The sequence below is a fragment of the Natrix helvetica genome (genome assembly GCF_964273705.1).
Source record: "Natrix helvetica genome assembly, chromosome: 2".
Classification (NCBI taxonomy): domain Eukaryota; kingdom Metazoa; phylum Chordata; class Lepidosauria; order Squamata; family Natricidae; genus Natrix; species Natrix helvetica.
The window spans coordinates 19,630,980-19,653,008 of NC_138552.1; the positions used below are offsets into that span (position 1 = coordinate 19,630,980).

The window sequence follows — 22,029 nt, forward strand, 5'->3', positions numbered from 1 at the left end:
AACCGGTTGATGATCCCACTGAAATTTTCTTTTTCTTTTGTCCTGCCTCCTCCCCATTTTTTTGCCTTCATTATGACAAAATCTCAGCTTTTTATATACTATAACTATTCTCCTAGTAATAATTTATAATACACAAACCTTCAAGGTGATACTGCTATTTTTCAAATAAAAACAAAGTACATTTCACAGTGTGATTCCATGCATATCTAACATCCTCAATGAGACTGACTCCCTGGTTAAATGTATATAGGACAGCAACTATAATCCCAAATGTATCTACAGAAGAAGCAAGGTTCTCTGATTACAACATGTTTAAGATGACATTATGTTTTATAATGAGGAAGATGTTATTTTAAGAATCATGCATAAAGGTAAAGGTTTCCACTCTCCAGTCCTGTCTGACTTTAGTGGAGCTCATCTCTGTTTCTTAGCCGAGGGAACCATGATTGTCCAAGTACATTTTTGTAGTCATTTGACTGGCATGACTACATGCCAAGATGCACAGAACACTGTTACATTCCCACTGAAATAGTACCTATTTATCTACTCGCATTTGCATGCATTGAAACTGCTTTGCAACTGCATTGAAACTCCTGATGGACAGGAGCTGGGGCAAGCAATGGGAGCTCACCTTGTTAGGAAGCACTTGGGTTGTGAACAAGGCTGTCAGCTTTCCAGATGACAAGCTCAACATCTATAACTACTGAGCCGTTCCGCCCATTAAGAATCAAGCATAGTATGAACTGTGTTGGAAAGAGCACTGAAAAGTTTTAGGTCTTTGCAGCCAATAAAAAAAACCCACTTACTTGAATTGGCTCAGCAATAAATGCAGCGACTTTGTTTGGAACACAAGTTTGGAGTGTGTCCTTGAATTGCGCAATGTACTGGTCTTTAGCGTGGCAGGTTCCTGTATTGGGGGAGCAACATGTTTATTATTTTAAGGCTATTATTTATGAAAGAAACATCATGGCCCTGTTTATCATCTAAAATGCCAAAAGGCATTTCCCCAATTGGCTCATTGTAGCATGACATTAACTTTGCTACATCCTTTTTTGGTCAAATCAAATGATGTTGCCTTCACCACTGCATGGTGGCATAGAGGTTAGAATGCAGTACTGCAGGCTACTTCTGCTGATTGCTGGCTGGCTGCAGTTTGGCAGTTCAATCCTGACCGGCTCAAGGTTGACTCAGCCATCCATCCTTCCCAAGTTAGTAAAAATGAGGACCCAGATTGTTGGGGGCAATAGGCTGGCTCTGCAAACTGCTTAGAGAAGGCTGTAAAGCACTGTAAAGTGGTATATAAGTCTATGTGCTATTGCTATCTAGGTAGGGATTGAGAACAGAGGCAGGAGAAGCAGGAGAGGGACTGATCCAGCGGTGGGATTCAAATTTCTTTACTACCGGTTCTGTGGACATGGTTTGGCGGGTGTGGCATGGCTTGGTGGGCGTGGCTTGGTGGGCGTGGCAGGGGAAGCTTACTGCAAAATCCCCGTTTCCTCCCAATCAGCTGGGACTCAGGAGGCAGAGAATAGATGGGGACGGGGCCAGTCAGAGGTGGTATTTATCAGTTCTCCAAATTACTTAAAACTTCCGCTACCGGTTCTCCAGAACTGGTCAGAACCTGCTGAATACCACCTCTGGACCGATCATGGGAGAAACAAATTTCATCCTAGTGAATTTCTGCTGAATAAGGATGGGTAGATAGCACCAACTCAACATTAGGGAGGGATTCTATGATGGAGAGCTAATGAAATACATCATGACACTTATAGTTAGTCCTCCAGTCATGACTGTAAATGGGTCTGGAATTAGAGTTGTAAGTTGTGTTGATTGTCACGTGGATGAGCATGCGACCGTACCCAATTTGACAACCTTTGTTGTGTTAGTTGTAACGAGGTGGTTGCTAAATGACCATTGTGGTTAAGGAAATCCACTGTCTGCAGTGGGCATTTTTTGCCAGAAACTAAATTAAATGCTGTTTCAGGCAAAAAAACAAATTGTTTTAAATGATGGTCACATGGTCATGGGATCCTTCAAAGACAATGGTGGGATTCAAATTTTTTTTACTACTGGTTCTGTGTGCATGGCTTGGTGGGCGTGGCGTGGCTTGGTGGGCGTGGAAGGGGAAAGATACTGCAAAATCCCCATTCCCTCCCGATCAGCTGGGATTTGGGAGGAAGAGTATAGATGGGGGCAGGGCTAGTCAGAGGTGGTATTTACCAGTTCTCCGAACTACTCAAAGTTTCCGCTACCGGTTCTCCAGAACTGGTCAGATACCTGCTAAATACCACCTCTGTGCAAAGAGTCATAAATGTGGAACTGTGAAAATCAAGAGGATTTTTCTTTCTAACCTGAGGAACAGGAGCACTTTCGAATTGTTTGCACCGGAGAATCACGACAGTGGCTTCCTCCCCAGGGACCACGGAAAACATCAGGCAACATTGTCTAAAGAAACAACAGATCCAACGATGTTCATTACTTCACCACGGCATACTTGAGTGTGCTAGATTCTTAAGAAGTAAATTCACAGAGAAAAGACAGAACTAAAATAGCAGAGAGAGATTAAGATGAACCCTTACACTGGAGAGATCACCATTTATCCCTTGTTTATAAACCAAGTTTTCTCGGCATGAAAATCAAAGAGGCCCACTTGGCCAACCTTGTCATTACGTTAATTGTTTGCTAGCCGTGCTGAAGATATATTGCGCAGGTCATAGGTCTTATCAGCAAGTGATTTACTGCGCATGCTTCTTAACACGTTTCTTAATACATCACACATTCCAGAGACTTCTGATCTTCTGTTCGTCTGCCAAGAAGGTGGGCGACAATTGTTCTTGCCAAAATGTAACAATTAGATAGATTTGTTTATTTTTATTTTCATATTAAAGTTTGTTTTAATTAGAACACGTTATCGGTTTTTATTTCTTATCTGAGATATGCTAACAAGGAAGGCTGGCGATCCGCACCTCGATTGAGGGGGAAGGGAAACTTTCCATTCCTTCTCAAACCTCAACCCTTGTTGGTGTAGCCATATGCAAAACATCCATAAATCTATCAGAAGACAAACAAAATAAGGGATTTTACTACCTATCATTTCATTTTTATGGATGCTACCGGGCTCAGCAGGATAGTTGGAAATATAATTATGCTTCCGCTTGATTCTTACCTTTGCAATATGCTAAATTATTTTCTTTTTTCATTTATGGAATCTAGACTGTAAAATTAGAGCAGGGAGTTTGGTGGATGCTAATAACATTATATAGCTCCCAGGCACCACATTGGAGACACAACTGCTACCCTTATATGAAAGGATCAAAGTATATGATAAGAGTTTTCAAATACTTTTTAAAAAGTCTTAAAAGATTTTTTAAGTTGAATTCGCCCACCTATAATCCTGGCTATATCCACTTTTTTCTCATGGGACTACTTATATTTTGCTTCTGACGTGCTTCCTGAAAAATAGTACCCACCCCTGATGCACAGAACCTTAAAATCTGGATAGTTTATGCAGCTGACAATGGTAGCTGTTGTGGTTCATCCTCATTAGAGTTGGAGCCTTTAGACCAGTGTTGGCAAAACCTTTTTGGCACCAAGTGCTGAAACGGGAGCGCACACCGCGGTGATGGGTTCCAGATCCCGTTGCAACCAGTACGGTTGCAACGGGGCCCGGCATCCTCCACATGAAGTGCGTACCTTGCATGCGCACACACGCAGCACACGCATGCGTCTTACCATTCAGCGACGCCTCCATGATGCTCCAGCTGCTTAGCGGAGCATTATGCAGGCACTGTACGTGCTGTGTGTGTGTGTGGAAGCGCTGAAGAGTTTAAAGACAGGTAAGGAGCACGGGCAGGGTAGGTGGGCCCTCCAGAGCACTGTACCGGAACGGTATCTGGTGCTCCGGGCAGGTAACGGTACGCCCATACCAGGGCGTACAGCTTGCAACCCACCACTGGCACACAGGGGAAGTGATCTTCCAGTTACTGGTGCATGCGTGCACACCGGCCACCTGGCCTTCGTGCGTGCATGCACGCCAAAAACTGGAAGACCAAGTGGCCAGTGTGCATGCATGCACCGGAATCCAGAAAAGCAGCCGCCCGACATGTGCATTTACACTGGGCAGCTGCTTTTCCGGTTTCTGGCGCTGCTTTGTGAGTGAATACCAGCTGACCAGTGTGCCGGGACCTGGAAGAGCAACGAGCGATGGCTCGCGTGCCCGGAGAGAGGGCTCTGGGTGCCACTTCTGGTACGCGTGCCATAGGTTCGCCATCAGAGCTTTAGACAAAACAACTTGGGATCACAAGACAAGATTGACTGACGAGATGAGCAAAAAAGAAGGTCAGCCTATAGTATCTCAAGAAAGAATATAAGTAAGGAAACTGAGGTTGATGAAGACCCCAATATTTCACCCAGGTCTGTGAGAGAATTCTATGAAAGCACTTTCTTATAGCCCTTCTTCAAAGGTGCAAATTTTGATGTGGCTCATGGATCAACAAAACATTTGGCTCAATTCATTTCAAACAGAGCTATTTTGCTCAAAGTGGCAATAGGAATAGGCCACCAGGGGACAAGACGACGCTTGCGTTTAGCATCAATCTGCCCAACTTCTTGAAAACTGGACTCTCTTTTCATTCTTCATGATGAAGAAGTAATACCAATGCAGATAAGATCCAATACAGATAGTCCTTAACTTAGAACAGTTCGTTTAGTGACCATTCAAAGTTACAACGGCACTGAAAAAAAGTGACTTATGACTGTTTTTCACACTTACAACCATTGCAACATCCCCATGGTCACATGACCAAAATTCAACTGGCTCATCTTTATGATGGGTGCAGTGACCCCCCCGGGTCACGAGATCACCTTTTGCAACCTTCCGATGAACGAAGTCAACGGGGAAGCCAAATTCACTTAGCATCTGTGTTACTAACTTAACATCTGCCCTGATTCAGCTGTGGCAAGGAAAATTGTAAAACAGGGCAAAGCTCACTTATTAACAATCTTGCTTAGCAACTGAAATTTTGGGCTTCGTTGTGGTCGTAAATTGAGAATTATCTGTACCAGCAATATCAACACCAGCCAGGAATGTGTCCAACATGTTCCAAAAACACATCCTCCCCCCAAAAGCAAAGTAAGATACTGACCGAGTGGCAGTTGGCTCCGTTGGTAACACTATATTTGTACCTTCCAATGGCTGTGATGCCCATGACGTAGGTACTACCTCCATGGTAGCCGCCTCTGCAGAAAGAAAGCCATCATATTTTCAACCTTAGGGTGATTGTTTTTTCTGCTAATCTTTCCGAAAGTCGAAGGACTCTTGTTCAGTGGAATATCTTTTTGTCAATGTCTATGGAGATTCTCAATCATTCAGGTCATGGTTGTCCCAAAGGTGCTTTTTCAAGAGGTGATTAGTTGACCCTCCTAGAAAGAATCGACAGATGCTGGGGATCCTATGGAAAGTTGAGCAATGCAACAAACAGTGCTTGGAAAAGTGCATGGGTGGAAACTAATCAAGGAGAGAAGCAACTTAGAACTGAGGAGAAATTTCCTGACAGTTAGAACAATTAATCAGTGGAACAGCTTGCCTCCAGAAGCTGTGAATGCTCCAACACTGGGAATTTTTAAGAAGATGTTGGATAGCCATTTGTCTGAAGTGGTGTAGGGTTTCCTGCCTAGGCAGGGGGTTGGACTAGAAGACCTCCAAGGTCCCTTCCAACTCTACTATTGTATTGTATTGTATTGTAAAAGCAAGTCCCGTTGACATCTTCCAATTTCCCACCCAACATAACCAACGGGAGATGCTTTGCTGTGGCACCTGCACGGCCTCCTCCTACTGTTCATCCCTCAAAGGAGCGCCTAGACCAGGCAAGCTGTTTGAAGATCATTAAGAAGACAGAAGAGCATGAGGCAGCACTATTTGTGTGACCCCACCCAGGAAATCAATCAACAACATTCAGTTACTGTTCAGTGTCTCGTCTGTTTGCATTTGGATAGCAATGGTGGTTTTCTATTTCCTAGGACAGAAGATCACTCTAAGTCAGCAAAGAGCTGGCAACGAGCAGTTAGATCAGTAGTGGGATTCAAATAATTTTACTACTGGTTCTGTGGATGTGGCATGGTGGGCGTGGCAGGAGAAGGATACTGTAAAATCTCCATTCCCTCCCCACTCTAGGGGAAGGTTATAGCAAAATCCCCATTTCCTCCCAGTCAGCTGGGACTCGGGAGGCAGAGAATAGATGTGCCAGGGCCAGTCAGAGGTGGTATTTACTGGTTCTCTGAACTACTCAAAATTTCAGTTACTGGTTCTCCAGAACTGGTCAGAACCTACGGAATACCACACCTGAGTTAGATGTGGAATATGAGCATCCTGCATCCAGATGGGCTGCCTCTGGAGATTCTGATCCATCATCCCTAGCGGCTGAAAAGTCCCAAGCATCCTCTGAATCATCCATGGCTGTGGCCATTTCATCTGGTTGTTCTGGAAGTCCCCGGGAACAAGACACAGCTGTTTAGCTGTAGGCTTTTCAAAGAAAAACCAAGGAAGTCCAGTTGCCTCTTGAAAAAGCACCTTTGAGATGTTTTTTTTTGTCAAGTTGCACGTTCTTGGCGGCTCTTCTTTATTAAAACATTAGCACCCCTCTTCTTGAGACTGTATAGCAATAGAAATAGCACTTAGACTTATATGCCGCTTTACAGTGCTTTACAGCCCTCTCTAAGCGGTTTATAGAGCAGCATTGCCCTCAACAATCTAGGTCCTCATCTTACCGACCTCAGAAAGATGGCAGGCTGGGTCAACCTTGAGCCTGGTGAGATTTGAACTGCCAAATTGCAGTCAGCCGGCACTCAGCAGAAGTATCCTGCAGTACTTGCACTCTAACCACTGTGCCACCATGGACCATGTATCCAATGCAGTGGTTGGTTTCAAAAATTTTTAGAACCTCTTCTATAAGTGTGGCCTGCTTTGTGGGAGTGGCTTGTTGGCCATGTGACTGGGTGGGAGTGGCTTGCCAGCCATGACTGGGTGGGCGTGGCCAACTTGTAAAATGTGGTGAAACTCACTTAACAACGCTCTTGCTTAGCAACCAAAATGTTGGCTCAGAAACACTGGCATTGAAATGTGCAAGTCTTAAAGCTGTCAAGTTACAAGACCCTTGCACCCCTAACCCTTTAGAAAAAAAAACCCCAGGGTTGTTCAAACTTGACAGCTTTAAGACTTGTGGACTTCAACTCCCAGAATTCCTCCTCTCGCTCTTCATCTTGATGATGTCCGGAAGGGCGGGGGGAGGGAGCTGGAACCGGTTCTAAATGGCACCGTTGATTTGTGGAACCTCTTCCATAGAAGAGGTTAGAACTGGCAGGAACCCATCCCTGATCCAATAGTTTCCTTATGCCAGTGGATGGGTGCAATCGGCATATCAAATATGTGTCTCCAAATCAATCAAATGTGCTTTAGGAAGGCTAGGGAATCTTCTAGAAGTGTATTAGAAGGGGCTTTCAAGAACAATATAAAGAAGGGAGATTAGTATTTCCGGGTAAAAGTTTGCGTTCCTAATAGCGGGTTTAGTTCATGAAAATTTTCCTAATTCATTTTGAGGATCCAGTTTGAGGACCAGTTGATTCAATGAAACTTCACAGGATTTGTTCTGTGCATTACAGACACACTCTCAGTTTAGACAGTACACCTGTATAGTGGCTTTGATATCTTTGATGGAGGACCAGACCATCATCAGTTCTTTTTAAACATGAGTGGCCTAGAGCAGCAATTGCCAATTCAGCATTCATGGCTGCCAAGGTACCCATCTACGTTGGCCCCAGCTTTCCAAAGCTGATATAAAATGACAGATGGTAATAGTGCACTAGATTTTCTCAGATTTTTCATGAGAATGTTGATAGGTTATAAGGGTTACTGGTGGTATTGCTAAAATTGTACCAGAGTTATTGATCTCATATATTTTGCAGCAGGTCAGGTATGGTTGCATGCCTTTATTTCCTAAGACATTGGTCTTAGGGAAATATGAATATTTGAACGGATAAGGGTAATTCATATATTTCATATATTTCCTTATTATTAGCTTTCATTATTAGACTACGTATTTTGAATTATTGAGAGGCGTGGTGATTCCATGGCTTAAAGACACTGGAGAAGTTCTGTGCTCTGGCGGTTCGAGTTCTAGCACCATGTAACTAAGTGAGCTCCCGCCGCTTGCCTCCGCTTCCAACAACCTAGCAGTTCAAAAGCATGTTACATGCAAGTAGATAAATAGTTACCACTTCAGTGGGAAAAAGAAGGCATTTCATGCAGAAGTATGAATCCAATTGGTGCTGGACCTGCCCAATGCAATGCCTGAATGCGAGTGACATCAGTGGAGGGGAAAAGCCCCAGGTGACACTGAAATCCGCTGTTGCCATTTTGAGTATGGAACTAGTTTATCTCCTATGGTGCACTTTTGGATTGAGCCTCTCCCTTCGGGGAGAGGGGGTGGTCTATAAATCAAATAAAACTTCAAACTGCTGGCGGGTGAACCAAACAGACTGTGTGTGTGTGTGTGTGTGTGTGTGTGTGTGTGTGTGTGTCTGATAGCTTCCATGCCACGCCGCATTAAGGCAGTAATTGCTGCAAAAGGGGCCCAAACTATGTACTGAGTACATATGCATGTTTACACTTTTCAGCGGTCCGATTTTGTTCTATGTACAATCCTTGTTTTATTGATTGCATGTGATATTCTAATTTTCTGAAATGGTGGATTTGGGGTTTTCATGAGCTGTAAGCCATAATCATCACAATTATGACAAATCACAGCTTGAACTATCTTGCTTTGCATGTAATGAGTCTTATCTCATATATTAGTTTCACCTTTTAAGTTGCATTACTGAAATAAATGAACTTTTGCACGATATTCTAATTTTTCGAGATTCACCTGTATATACTATATAAACACTGTAGTCTCCTGGCTAATGTACCATTGCCATACATTAAATAAATAAATTTAAATTATTAACCAATGATCTGTCTAGTATAGGCCACCTAGTAGGAAAATAATGCAGAATTAAATAACATTTAATATTAATCATATTAAAAAGGGATTTATAGCAGCTCAGGAAAAGGTTTTGATCAGAAGAAGGTTGTGGGATAGAAAGACTTTGGCATGAATATCTACAAGCCATTTATGGGAGATCAGCTAATTCCTAGAGAGAACACAGAAGCCACTGAAGAGAACAAAGCAAAATGCACAGAATTACCTCAAACAAATGACGTCAGGGTTGCGGGTGAAAATTCTTGCTATTAACAATGCCAGGTCGTTGGCTTCAGTACCACTATTAGTCAAATAAGCTACCTATGACAAAGATTGTGAGAAAAATACATTGTTAGAAAAGAGGCTGAAGCTGCCACATATCTAAATCCATTCACAATTACCCACCCAACCTATTGCAGTGTAAAGTTATTGTACAGGTAGTCCTCAACTTATGACCACAATTGAGCCTAAAACATCTGCTGCTAAACAAGAGAGTTGTTATGTGAGTTTTGTCCCGTTTCATGACTTTTCTTGCCACATTTGTTAAGCTTTGGTAATGCGGTTGCAAAGCGAATGTCAGACCTGGAAGCCATTTTTTTACCTATTGGACTTCAGGCCTGCCACATTTTCTACTGTGGGAAAATGCGAGGGGGGATTATATGAAGTGTGGGTGATATATAGCCATAACAACATTCTTTTCTCAGAGAGTCAAGGCCGTCTTGCCCTGCAGCTGCGATGAGATGACTGGGAGGTATCTCCAGTTTTGGATGGTGCCTGATGGGACCATGTGATGGACATGTGGGTGCTGGGCAGGGACTTGAGCTTTTATTTGGGTGAGGGAAACCTGGAAACTTTTCAGATTCGGGTTTTCCCAGATGTGCCAATATGAAATCTTTAATAAAATGGAACTTTAAGGAAACTCAAGCCTCGGAGTCTTCTTTCGTTGGGGGTGTTACTTGGAACCCTGACAGCGAAACTGGCTTCCCATTAACTTTGCTTGGTAGAAGGTCACAAAATATGATCACATGAGCCCAGGACACTGCAACCGTCTTAACTATGACCAAACGTCTGAATTTTGATCAGATGACCCTGGGAATGCTGCAATTTGTAAGTGTGAAAAGCAGTCATAAATCACTTTTTCAGCACTATTGTAATTTTAAATGAATGGTTGTACAGTAAGTCAAGGATTACCTGAATCTACCTTTCAAAATACTTTTTGCATTGCTCATCATGGTTTATTCTCCGGGCTTCCTGTTTAGCTTCCAAACGTTTCGTCACCAGGCTGGATGGCATCTTCAGCGGGACTTTGGTTGAAGTGTCTTGTTTCGGTTCTTCTCCGCTTCGAATGATCTCATGGGGTCATGTGGTTGGTAGGTCATGTGACCAGCTGGTCATGCCATGTGATATGCCATGTGACTGGCTGGTCATTATGTGTACCCAGAACAAAAATTATTGGCCATGCCACCACATGCCATGCGCATGAATTCATTGAAGCCTGGTATTCACCTCATATATTCACCACTGTGTGCAAAATGTGTGCATGCACATGCAACAGCGAACACCCTCCCACTCGCCCCGCCTCCTGCACATATGCATATGACCCCTCCGCGCTTCCCTATCCCCCATACGTGCATATGCGACCCCCCCCCAGCAGCCCATATTGAGGCTAGCAGGCCCCCCTGAAGCCTCTTGGGAACAAAAAGAGGCACGGGGCGCATCCCCTGCCCCTCCGGTGCATGAACTTGCAACCCCGCCCCCCCATGCATGCGCGGCAGAGACCCCAAAATCAGTTGGTCAGCCGGAGGCGTACCCGCACACGAGGTGGAGCTCAGCTGAGGCGATGGCTCACATGCCCGCAGAGAGGGCTCTGGTGCCACCTGTGGCACATATGCCATAGGTTTGCCATCATGGTGATAGTGGATCTATCAATAAATATGTCGACTTGGAGCTAGCCTAAGGAGCCATATCAATCAAGTGACCAACCAACGTCTACCTCTTCCCTTGGTGACCTTCACACATAATGACAGTCACACAACCCACATGAAATCAATAAAAGCAGAGAAGAATTGAAATAAGATGCTTCAACCAAAGTCCCGCTATGGATATCACATAGCCTGGTGACGAAATGTTTGGAAGCTAGACAGCAAGCTTGGAAAACAATCCAACAACAACACCTACCACCCAAATATTTTCTATCGTTTCTAATATATTTTGCATTTTCCACAGCTCCAATTCTCCGATTGTCACCATAACTCCGATTGGATTCTGTGTTCTTGGGTGGGCTGCACCAAGGGAGGCTCATTCCATTTCATTGTACACACGTTGTGCATTGACAATAAAGGTTTGATTGATTGATTGATTGATTGATAGCTCATAAACTAAGTTATCTAATTCTGATATTAGGGCCCAGTTTCCTTTCCCGCTACATAAATAATATTCACAACAAGCACCCACCCCAAGCCCTCTGAAGCAGTCCTGATGATGATGCCCAACCTACACACCTTTAAGGAGCTGGGAAGCAGCGAAGTCAGCTTCTCGGCATATTCTTGGATTCCTGGATGCAAGTAGATGTTACTTGTATGTCCCAGGCGGCCGAGCTGTTTCTGAGCTGCTGCTGTTACCTTCCTGGATTCATTAGGGGGGAAAAAACAGCACTTCCAATCTAATTTGTGGCAATCTTGATCCTTAATTAGGAGGGTAGGGCTTGAAGAAGCATCTCTCCTGGTATGTCTCTTCTTGAAAATTAACGTCTGGGGCAGGGGTCGGCAACCTTAAACACTCAAAGAGCCACAAAGGTCCTAACCGGGAGTCCGTCATTCAATTCTGGAGCCGACCAGAAGTCTAGTTCCCCCCACCATAGAGTCTCCTCCTAGCACAGCACCCTTTTTCCTTTTACCGACCAGAAGTCTGGTTCCTCCCACCATAGAGTCTCATCCTAGCACGTCCTCCTTTTTCCTTTTACTGACTGGAAGTCCATTTCCACCCCCACCCCCTAGAGTCTCCTCCTAGCACGGCATCCTTTTTCCTTTTACCGACCAGAAGTCCGGTTCCCTCACCATAGAGTCTCCTCCTAGCACAGCACCCTTTTTCCTTTTACCGACCAGAAGTCCGGTTCCCTCACCATAGAGTCTCCTCCTAGCATGGTGTCCCTTTTTCTTTTTATGGACCGGCGACAGGGAGCCACAGCAGAGGGATGAAAGAGCCACATGTGGCTCCAGAGCCACGGGTTGCTGACCCCTGGTCTAGGGGAACGGCAGATTGTCGTTTTGCCAAGTAGGCAGTAACTTGGCCGGACACACCCCTGAACTAGCATGCACAAAAGCAATTTTTTTACTACTGCGCATGCATGCATAGCATACATTGAATGTGCGCATGCGCAAAGCGCGTCCCTGAGTGAACTGGCAGTAACAGAAGCCGGAACCCAGCCCTGGACCTAATACCTGAAAACTGTTTCCTCTTGATACCTAAAGTGACTATCTGTCCATCTTATTATAAACACTGTGTGGCTGAACTGAAGGTATCATCTGAATTAAATAAAAGGCCTTATATGAATCAGTGTCTGGTTGTGTAGGAAGGAAGGTTGGTTTCTCAGGCTGAGAGATGTGAAAAGTTTTAGGGAATGATGCTCGGGTAAATGAAATGAAATTAAAGTTCCATTTCTTTTTCCTCCTGTTTTTAATTTATTTTGCTTACTTCTCCTGGCTCTCTTTCTATGTCTTGCATAATGTTGTTTACCCAAAAGGAAATGTTGGATAAATAAAAATGCATGTATGTGTATTACTATTTTTCTTTGTTTTTATCCTGAAATGTCACCAGTCACAAGATGTTTTTTTTTAACTAGTGCGCAGGCTGTATTTAAAAATAGCAACAACAACAACAACAACAACAGTGAACTAAGATGCTGTATAATTTACAGAAACGGAAACAATCTTAGGTCACTAGAAAATGAAATGTTATAGGACCACTTTCAGAAGTACAATATCTTTAGATAAATAAAACATCACCGTGGGTATTTCTCTGCTCTTAAGTCCAATTAAATAAGGATTATGCCTGTTCAAAATAGCTGTGACGTCAGAGAAGTCTATGGAGATTCTCAATCATCCAAACCTTTGTCCCAAAGGTGTTTTTTCCAAAATGCAACTGGACGTATTTTTTTTTCTTTGAAAACCTTTCAAAGAAAAACTAAAGAAGCTTCCTGGATGAGAAGTGAAAAGTTTCCAAGGGGGGAAAAACTGTTGTCTTTTGGAAAAAAATCACCTTTGGGATGATGTCAGAAAGGTAAGCCAACAGCAACACAAGAAAAAGAATATTATTAATGTAATAACAGCGGCTAGAATTAAGTATGCACAAAATTGGAAAAACGGAAGCATACCTACAGAGGAAATGGTAATAAAGAAAATATTAGAATGCGCCAAAATAGAGAGGTTAATGATGCAAATTAAAGACAAAGGAGAAACAAAGTATTATTTAATATGGGACCTATGGTACAATTGGTTAGATAATAGATGCAAAGGTTAGAAAATTAATGATGAAAGACGATCAACAAGCCAGAAATAAATACAAGTATAAAGCTGTATAGAAAAAACGTATCGTAAGCAATATCACTACCAGACTGTACAAAAGTGTAAATAAAAATATATAGAATGATAAAGGTATAGAGAACTATGTTAGAACCATGAAAAAAATAGATATAAGTATGTCATATAATGTCAAGTTTCTATATATTTTCTCTTTTTTTATTCTTTTTTTGTCTTCTATAGACTATATTGTATGAATAAGAGAAAAATGGTTGTAATTAGGATGTATAACATCATGTATATTTTAAAAAGTGCTGATACAACCAGTTGCAAAGTTGAAATTGTGATGTAAAATGAAGAAAAACGTACAATAAAAATTATATATATATTTATATGTGTATGTATGTATATATGTATGTATGAGTGAATGAATGAATGGATAGAATAGAATAGAATAGAATAGAATAGAATAGAATAGAATAGAATAGAATAGAATAGAATAGAGAACTCACTGCTTCCCTCCCATATTTAGGCATACCAGGGGTTGTAACACAATACATACCTATTTCCCTGGCTCAGCTGATAAGGAGGAGAGCCTGTGGCTTAGTGGCTAATACATCTGCCTAATATGTAATACAGCCCAGGTTCAAATCCCAGTAAGGGTATGGCTAGCTGATGAGAGCTAAATAGCTTGAAATAGATCTATATTAGTACCCCTTTATTTATTTATCAGCACAAATACAACACAAATATAACAAAGGCAACATTATGGATGGTCTCCTGCAGTGAGCCGAAAGAGGGAAGCAGTGAGTTCCCTCCCATATTTGGGCATACCAGGGGTGTAACACAATACACACACACACACACACACACACACACACACATACTGTATATATATACTGTATATATAAAAGAATGTTTCCTGGGTCTTTGCAACTGGCACACGCTGCTAATGGAATTCAGCCATGCCAATCCTTGCATATCAACTTGGGTGTTAAAATCTTACTTACGGATGGCAGTGACCAACACTGACAGTAACGATTCCACCAAAGAGATCAAGGTATCTTCGTCCTTCAAAGTCAAACAGCCACTGCATGTGTCCTTGATGAATCAGGAGTGGCCTCTTATAACAAGTATACAGGGATGGGAATACGTTCTCTTGGCGAATCTTCAGCATTTGTTCATAAGGGTAAGACTAGAGATTGCAGAACATTAAACAAAGTATGTGTGAATCTCAGCACAACATCAGATCACATAAAGACCAAGCAGCTACATTCAAACAACGTATTAGGATTGCTTAGTTTTAATCTTAGATTTTCTTTTTTTCTTTTCTATTTGCTGGCTATGCCTGATGTGTGAACCCAGCCCATTTTGTATCCAGAAGAAGAGAATCTATTCTTCCTTTCCATTCTGAATCCATCAGACAGACTGCACAGAAGCTTCTGAGTTTTAGACTTCTGTTTTAGGACAGACACAGATAAATTAAAACATGCGCAAAGGAAAGTAGTTGGCTAGGGAATTCTGAGAGTCGTCTTGAAGTTGCCAAGGTTACACACGTCTTGAAGTTGCCAAGGTTAAGAAACATTGGTCTACATACAGATACAGATCAACAGAGTTAGAAGTGACCTTGTAGGTCATCTAGTCCAACCACCCACCCACCCAAGCAGAAGATCCTACACCATTTCTGACAAATGGCAGTCCAGTCTCTTCTTGAAAGCTTCCAGTGATGAAGCTTCCACAACTTCTGAAAGGAACTCCCATTCCATTGGTTGATTGTTCTCACTGTCAGAAAATTTCTTCTCATTTCCAGGTTGAATCTCTCCTTGTTCAGTTTCCATCCATTATTCCTTATCGGGTGCCTTGGAAAATAGCTTGACCCCTTCCTCTCTGGGGCAGCCCAATTCAAATATTGGAACACTGCCTGAGGAACATTAAGTGGCAGTGATTGTTTAGAGTTTCTGACAGAAATACTCCCATCTCTTCTGCAAGATGACACAGATAAGACCAAAGATGTAATAGTTATCACACGCCCAACTTCTGACCTACAGTCTTATCCACGTTTCTGTATGATAATAGCAGTAGCAACAGCAATAACACATAGACTTTTATACTGGTCCGGAGTGTTTTAGAACACACTGAGCTGTTTACAATGTCAGTATATTGCCCCCCAAAATCTGGGTTCCCATTTTACTGACTTCAGAAGGATGCAAAACTGAGGCAATCTTGAGCCGGTCAGAATCAAACTCCTGACTTTGGGCAGAGTTAGACTGCAATACTGCATTCTAACCACTGTGCCACCAGGGCTCAATCACAGTGGACATTTGCTTGGTTTGATCCATTGCATTTTGCTTCCCATTAGCATCAATGATACCAATCATCCACAATAACCAAGACTACCATATGCTTACATCATACTTCTCAGGCACAAAGGCACACGGAGGCATTTTGGGTTGGAGGCAGGAAGAGTTTTTCAGTTCTTGATACTGATGCACCCCTAACAAAAGGAAACGCAGATCAATACAATACAATACAATACAATACAATACAATACTAGAGTTGGAAGGGACCTTGGAGGTCTTCTAGTCCAACCCCCTGCCTAGGCAGGAAACCCTATACCGTTTCAGACAGATGGCTATCCAACATCTTCTTAAAGACTTCCAGTGTTGGGGCATTCACAACTTCTGGAGGCAACTTCTGTTCCACTGATTAATTGTTCTAACTGTCAGGAAATTTCTCCTCAGTTCTAAGTTGCTTCTCTCCTTCATTAGTTTCCACCCATTGCTTCTTGTTCTACCTTCAGGTGCCTTGGAGAATACTTTGACTCCCTCTTCTTTGTGGCAACCCCTGAGATATTGGAACACTGCTATCATGTCTCCCCTAGTCCTTCTTTCTCTTAAGCTAAACATACCCAGTCCCTGCAACCGTTCTTCATATTTTAGTCTCCAGTCCCCTAATCATCTTTGTTGCTCTTCTCTGCACTCTCTCCAGAGTCTCCACATCTTTTTTACATCGTGGTGACCAAAACTGAATGCAATATTCCAAGTGTGGCCTCACCAAGGCATTATAAAGTGGTATTAACACTTCACGTGATCTAGATTCTATCACTCTGTTGATGCAGCCTAGGACTGTGTTGGCTTTTTTGGCAGCTGCTGCACGCTGCTGGCTTATACTTATCAAAGTCCGTCACAATAGCCATCTATCTGGAATGCCATTTAACTTCACGGCAGATCATTTTCATCTTTTATGACAAAGACATTGCCCGTAATGGATGAAATGTCATCTCGAATTTTGTGAATGGAGCTGACATTGCACTTCATGGACCAGGAAGGGAAATTGAACAGAATTCTTAAACAAATCAGAGCTTTGGGTTTTGTGGAATATAGACAAAGGAAGTCCTGGGGTTAAGTCCACCTCCATCCTCCAGGAACAATTTTCATATCATTTCCTTAATGGGGTTTCATTGGACATCCTCTGCTCCACCCTCACGCTTTCCAAATGTATAGGATGACAGTTCCCATCTTCCCCGCTGGCATGAACAAATAGTAACATGTCTATCACATCTGGAGAAAATATTGAGAGAGGCAAATTTTATCTATTGACACAAAGGTGCTCACATTCCCCTTCTTTAATGTCAGCCAGAATTCTTGATTCCCCCAACTCTATTTTTTAAAAAATTTGGCTGCTCTAGCAAAGTTTTTTAAAAAACATTCTGGGAAAAAGCAAAGATCAGCCAACATCACTGTGTAAAGAAAGCTACACCAGCCTGTCCGTATAGAATTTATAGATCGTAGGAAGTTATCTTGCTCCAAGGGATCTTGATTTCACTTACAAGTTAGCTTAAAACAGGGCAAAGCATCCTGGGAGAGAGAGCAACTGCACCAGTTGGCTTTCCACACCTCTTCCCCTCTTTTCCAGCAGCGCGCACCCATAATGCAATCTGCATGGGTGCATAAGCCCCTGCCCCCCCCTCCCCCACGCACATGCAGCAGAGATCAGAAAATCAGCTGGCCGGCGGGAGGCGTGCACGCATGCATATTGGAGCTGGAGTGATTGCTTGCATGCCTGCAGAGAGGGCTCTGCGTGCCACCTGTGGTACACGTGGCATAGGTTCACCATCAGGCTTTCAAGGCTGGTATCTTTGGGACAGTTTTGGCTTCAGGGCTTAATGCCCCAGATGTAGAGAACAGATTTCCTGATATTTCAATGGGAGACACCAGCCCTCACCAACATGCACCAATCAGAAAGCAGCTTGGGTAAAGACTAATCAGAAGTCAGGTCACCTGCCTCTAAAGACTGCTCCATTGCCTGTGATCTGCATAGCACAGTGATGGCTAACCTTTTTGTCATCACGTGTCTAAAGCACGCCCCCCCCGCGCATGCGCACACAACATCGCGCCCCATTTTATGCCACACAGACCTCAATGCAGCCTCCTGGGACAAAAACAGGCCATGGGGGGGAATGTGCTACCTCCCCGGCCCCTGCACATCTCCTGCATGCACCCCCAGCCCTCCGCGCATGCACGGCAAAGACCCAAAAATCAGGTGGCCAGCGGGAGGGGCATGCGCACGGATGGTGGAGCTGAGGTGGGGCGACGGTTCGTGTGCCCGCAGAGCAGGGGTGGGTTCCTGCCAGTTCTAACTTCTTCTATAGAAGAGGTTCCACAAATCTACAATGCGGTTTAGAACCGGTTCCAGCTCCCTCCCCCCGCCCGTCTGCACATCATCAAGATGAAGAGCAAGAGGGGGAATTCTAGGAGTTGAAGTCCACAAGTCTTAAAGCTGTGAAGTTTGAACACCCCTGGGTTTTTTTTTCTAAAGGGTTAGGGGTGCAAGGGTCTTGTAACTTGACAGCTTTAAGACTTGCATGCTTCAAATGCCAGAGTTTCTGAGCCAACATTTTGGTTGCTAAGCAAGTGCGTTGTTAAATGAGTTTCACCACATTTTACAAGTTGGCCACGCCCACCCAGTCACATGACTGCCAAGCCACCCCGTTGGTTCACATGGCTGGCAAGCCACTCCCACCCAGTCACATGGCCTGCAAGCCACTCCCACAAAGCAGGCCACACCTACAGAAGAGGTTCTAAAAAAATTTGAATCCCACCACTGCCACAGAGAGGGCTCTGCGTGCCACCTGTAGCACGCATGCCATAGGTTCGCCATCACGGGCATCGCAGATCCCTTTTTTTCTGAAGATGTTAATTGTTGGCAAAAACATCAGGAAAACTGTTTGCTAGACCTTAGTCACTAAACCCTGAAGTCCAAGGTTGCCTAACAAATTCCAGTGCTCATTCAAGTAAAACAAATGAATGGTTTGGGGGCTATTCTTCCTTTTCCAACCGTGGGTCAATGAGTTTAGGAGGCTCGCTGACCTGAGTTGCACCCGTTTGGGGCTCGAAGTCCAAGGTGTAGCCCAAGGGAGGAGCACTGCAGACACCCACTGGCGACGCCAATGGGGAAACCCCTGGGAGGGGAAGTTCAGCAAGAGTTCAGCAAAACTTGGACCCGGTCTGCCTTTGCTGGGTTCTCGCTTGGGCATCGTCCCGGCTGGAGAGACCAGCTCTGGCTCCAAGGAAGGATGCAGGTGTGGCCCATGTCCCCTCTTAAAATGGGGTGTGTGTGTGGCTTAAAAGCAGGGGATGCAGTTCCCCAGAATTCCTCAGCCAGCATGAAGTCCACCCATCTTTAAGTTGCTAAGTTCATAAAACATTGACCTAAACGCACCGGGTTGCTTTACGTCAGTGGCTTTCAAGTGAATCGACTCTTTTCCACGGTCCTCGTAAGGGAGGGGGGGGATCCAAGCCTCACCCACCCACCAATTCTCGAGTCTCACCCCGCTCTGGTATTTAGAAGGAAAACCCTGCATTTTCCCCCTTACTACATCTAATCTCATGCAAAAGATCGAAGTCCCTGTATTGGGGCAGACACTGAATTGCATCCTAACGTTGGTGATTTCCGAGTGAACATAGGAAGGTCGGACACACGACCCCCATCTACGGCAGTGAGTTGATTCCGACGTGCCAATGAGGAAAAGCGCAACACGAACAGGAGTTAATTTTGCCCGTGCTGGATTCCCCAAGCACGAGCGCAAACTCGCGCGCGCGTTCTCGCCTTCCCACGACACTCTTGACCCGGGCAGAACGCAGGAGGAGGGAGTGGATGTCCCCACCCCTTCTCATTACCCCCCCCCCAGCCTCCACTAGAACTTTCACTCCCATTATATACTGTACTATATAAGTAGTTACGGTATTATGTTAATACACTCTGTTGTATTTACATACTGTATATACTTAATGCTTGTGGTTAATCGGAAGGAAGGAATAAGAGAAAGAAAGAAAGAAAGAAAGAAAGAAAGAAAGAAAGAAAGAAAGAAAGAAAGAAAGAAAGAAAGAAAGAAAGAAAGAAAGAAAGAAAGAAAGAAAGAAAGAGGGGAAGGGAGAGAGAGAGACAAAGAGAGAGAGAGAGAGAGAGAGAAGGAAAGATAAAGAGAGAAAAAGAGAGAGAGACAGAGAGAAAGAAAAAGAAAAGGAAGGTAGAAAGAAAGAGAGAGAGAAAGGAAGGAAGAAAAAGGGAAGGAAGGAAGGAAGAAAAAGGGGAGAGAGATAGAGAGAAAGAAAGAAAAAGGAAAGGAAGGAAGGAAGGAAGGAAGGAAGGAAAGAAAGAAAGAAAGAAAGAAAGAAAGAAAGAAAGAAAGAAGAAAGAAAGAAAGAAAGAAAGAAAGAAAGAAAGAAAGAAAGAAAGAAAGAAAGAAAGAAAGAAAGAAAGAAAGAAAGAAAGAAAGAAAGTTGTCTAACGGGCTGCGGTTTGGAGGTGCGACCTCCTTTTCACAAACCACTTTTGTGGCTTCTCCTACTTGAACGAAAGGGGAGTGAATCGAGACAACACCCGCCCCTCTGGGGCTGTGAGAGAGCATCCTCCTCTTGGCTCTTGGCACTCTGGACGTGCTCAGAGGCCCGGCGGTCACCATCCTCGGGGAAACGCTGACACCGCCGAGCGAAGGCGCGAAAGAGCGTCTCCGGAGGGCTCCTTCCCGGCTGCCTCCACTTACCTCTCCCCGGGAGGGCCCGCGCCGTGCCGGGCCTCTTCCCGGCCAAGAAGCGGGGCAAACGGGCGAGGGGGAGCCGCGCTGAGCCAACCATCTTTGCGCCGCTTCAGCAGCCCAGGCGAGCGGCGTGGACTTTAAGACCGGCGCGGCCCACCAATGGCAACGGGGCTGCCGTCGCCGCCTCTTGGACCAGCCGCTGCTCCTGGTCTCTCCTGCAAGCCCCGAGTTTAACCGAGAGGGCAACTGGGGCCGAGGAGCGGGGGAAGGAATGCGGTGCCTCTCGGTGGGTGAAGCCCGGGCATCCGAGACGGTCTCTGTGCATGTGCAAAGTGCATGCACGTCTTCCTATCTCCCTCCTCCTTCCCTAAGGGACGCCTTCATGACCTTCTCGTCGCTTTCTCCTCCTCAACTCTTTCTCTGTCTTTCTCACCCGCAGCCTTCTTATCTCTTTGCCGACAGTTTCTGCTGGGCTGCTTTTTCTGTTTTTTTCTATGAAGACTTTTCGCTTCTCATCCAAGTAGCTTCATCAGCTCCGATTGAATGGTGGGGAATTTGCACTACTCAGGTGACCCCGGATGATACAGACAAACCCCCAAGTGGCCTTAATGACTTGCCAAAAGAATGCAATTGACAAGCTGCCAATCTCTGTACCTATATTTTAATTTTGTCCATGCATACATGGACATTTGGGCATACATCATATAAATATTGGTAATGTTGCTATGTTTGTGAAACAATAACCAAATATTTCTCTCCTGCATCCTCCCTCTCTCTCTCTTTCTCTTAAATATATACATTAAACTAGCTTTTCTAAAAGTGAATAGACTCATGATTTGCATGTAATAGGAACATACCGGTGACTATAAATTTACCTTTTCTCAGGTAAGACGTTTGTGTGATTCAGAACATTCAGTTATACATTGAATGAATTATTAGGGGAATCAAAGGAATTATTAAGAATGAATTATCTGAGTAAGGGGGCTTACTCAGAAATTTTCTGATAAAAAAAAATCTCAGAGATTTTTGTGAATTACAAGATACTTAAAGAAGTATAAATCTTTAATATTCGAGTGTATTACTAAAATAAGCAAGAAAAAGCTGCAAACTTTTTGGTCATATCTCAAATACATATCACTGGTGTTTCCTAGAATATAAATTCTCAGTGAGGAAGCTTCTGGCAATCATAAAAATTCAAAATGTGTTTTGCAATGATGGAAACACGTTTCCAAGGCAATTAATGTTTTTTACTGTATTTAAATATTTGCTTGTTCATTTGTTTGGAAGACAGAGTTTTACTTTTTTGGCATCAGCTACAAAAAGTAACGGACGTGGTGGTTCAGGTGCTAAGACGCTGAGCTTGTTGATCAGAAAGGTCAGCAGTTCAGCGGTTCGAATCAATAGCGCCACATAACGGAGTGAGCTCTCGTTACTTGTCCCAGCTTTTGCCAACCTAGCC

At 43.8% G+C, this 22,029-nt stretch overlaps 1 protein-coding gene across 1 annotated transcript in view; it reads right to left on the reverse strand.

The window, feature by feature from the left end:
• Nucleotides 1–20,730, reverse strand: part of AGXT2 (alanine--glyoxylate aminotransferase 2) — a 42,216-nt gene extending 21,486 nt beyond the window's left edge. The window contains exons 1-8 of the mRNA XM_081942884.1: nucleotides 20,577–20,730; nucleotides 15,940–16,025; nucleotides 14,542–14,726; nucleotides 11,516–11,639; nucleotides 9,241–9,335; nucleotides 5,145–5,238; nucleotides 2,352–2,445; nucleotides 807–907 (exon numbers count right to left, since the gene is read on the reverse strand). Coding sequence (XP_081799010.1) covers nucleotides 807–907; nucleotides 2,352–2,445; nucleotides 5,145–5,238; nucleotides 9,241–9,335; nucleotides 11,516–11,639; nucleotides 14,542–14,726; nucleotides 15,940–16,025; nucleotides 20,577–20,667 — 870 coding nt within the window. The 5' untranslated portion in view covers nucleotides 20,668–20,730. The remainder of the gene's footprint in view (nucleotides 1–806; nucleotides 908–2,351; nucleotides 2,446–5,144; nucleotides 5,239–9,240; nucleotides 9,336–11,515; nucleotides 11,640–14,541; nucleotides 14,727–15,939; nucleotides 16,026–20,576) is intronic.
• Nucleotides 20,731–22,029: the final 1,299 nt, after the last annotated feature.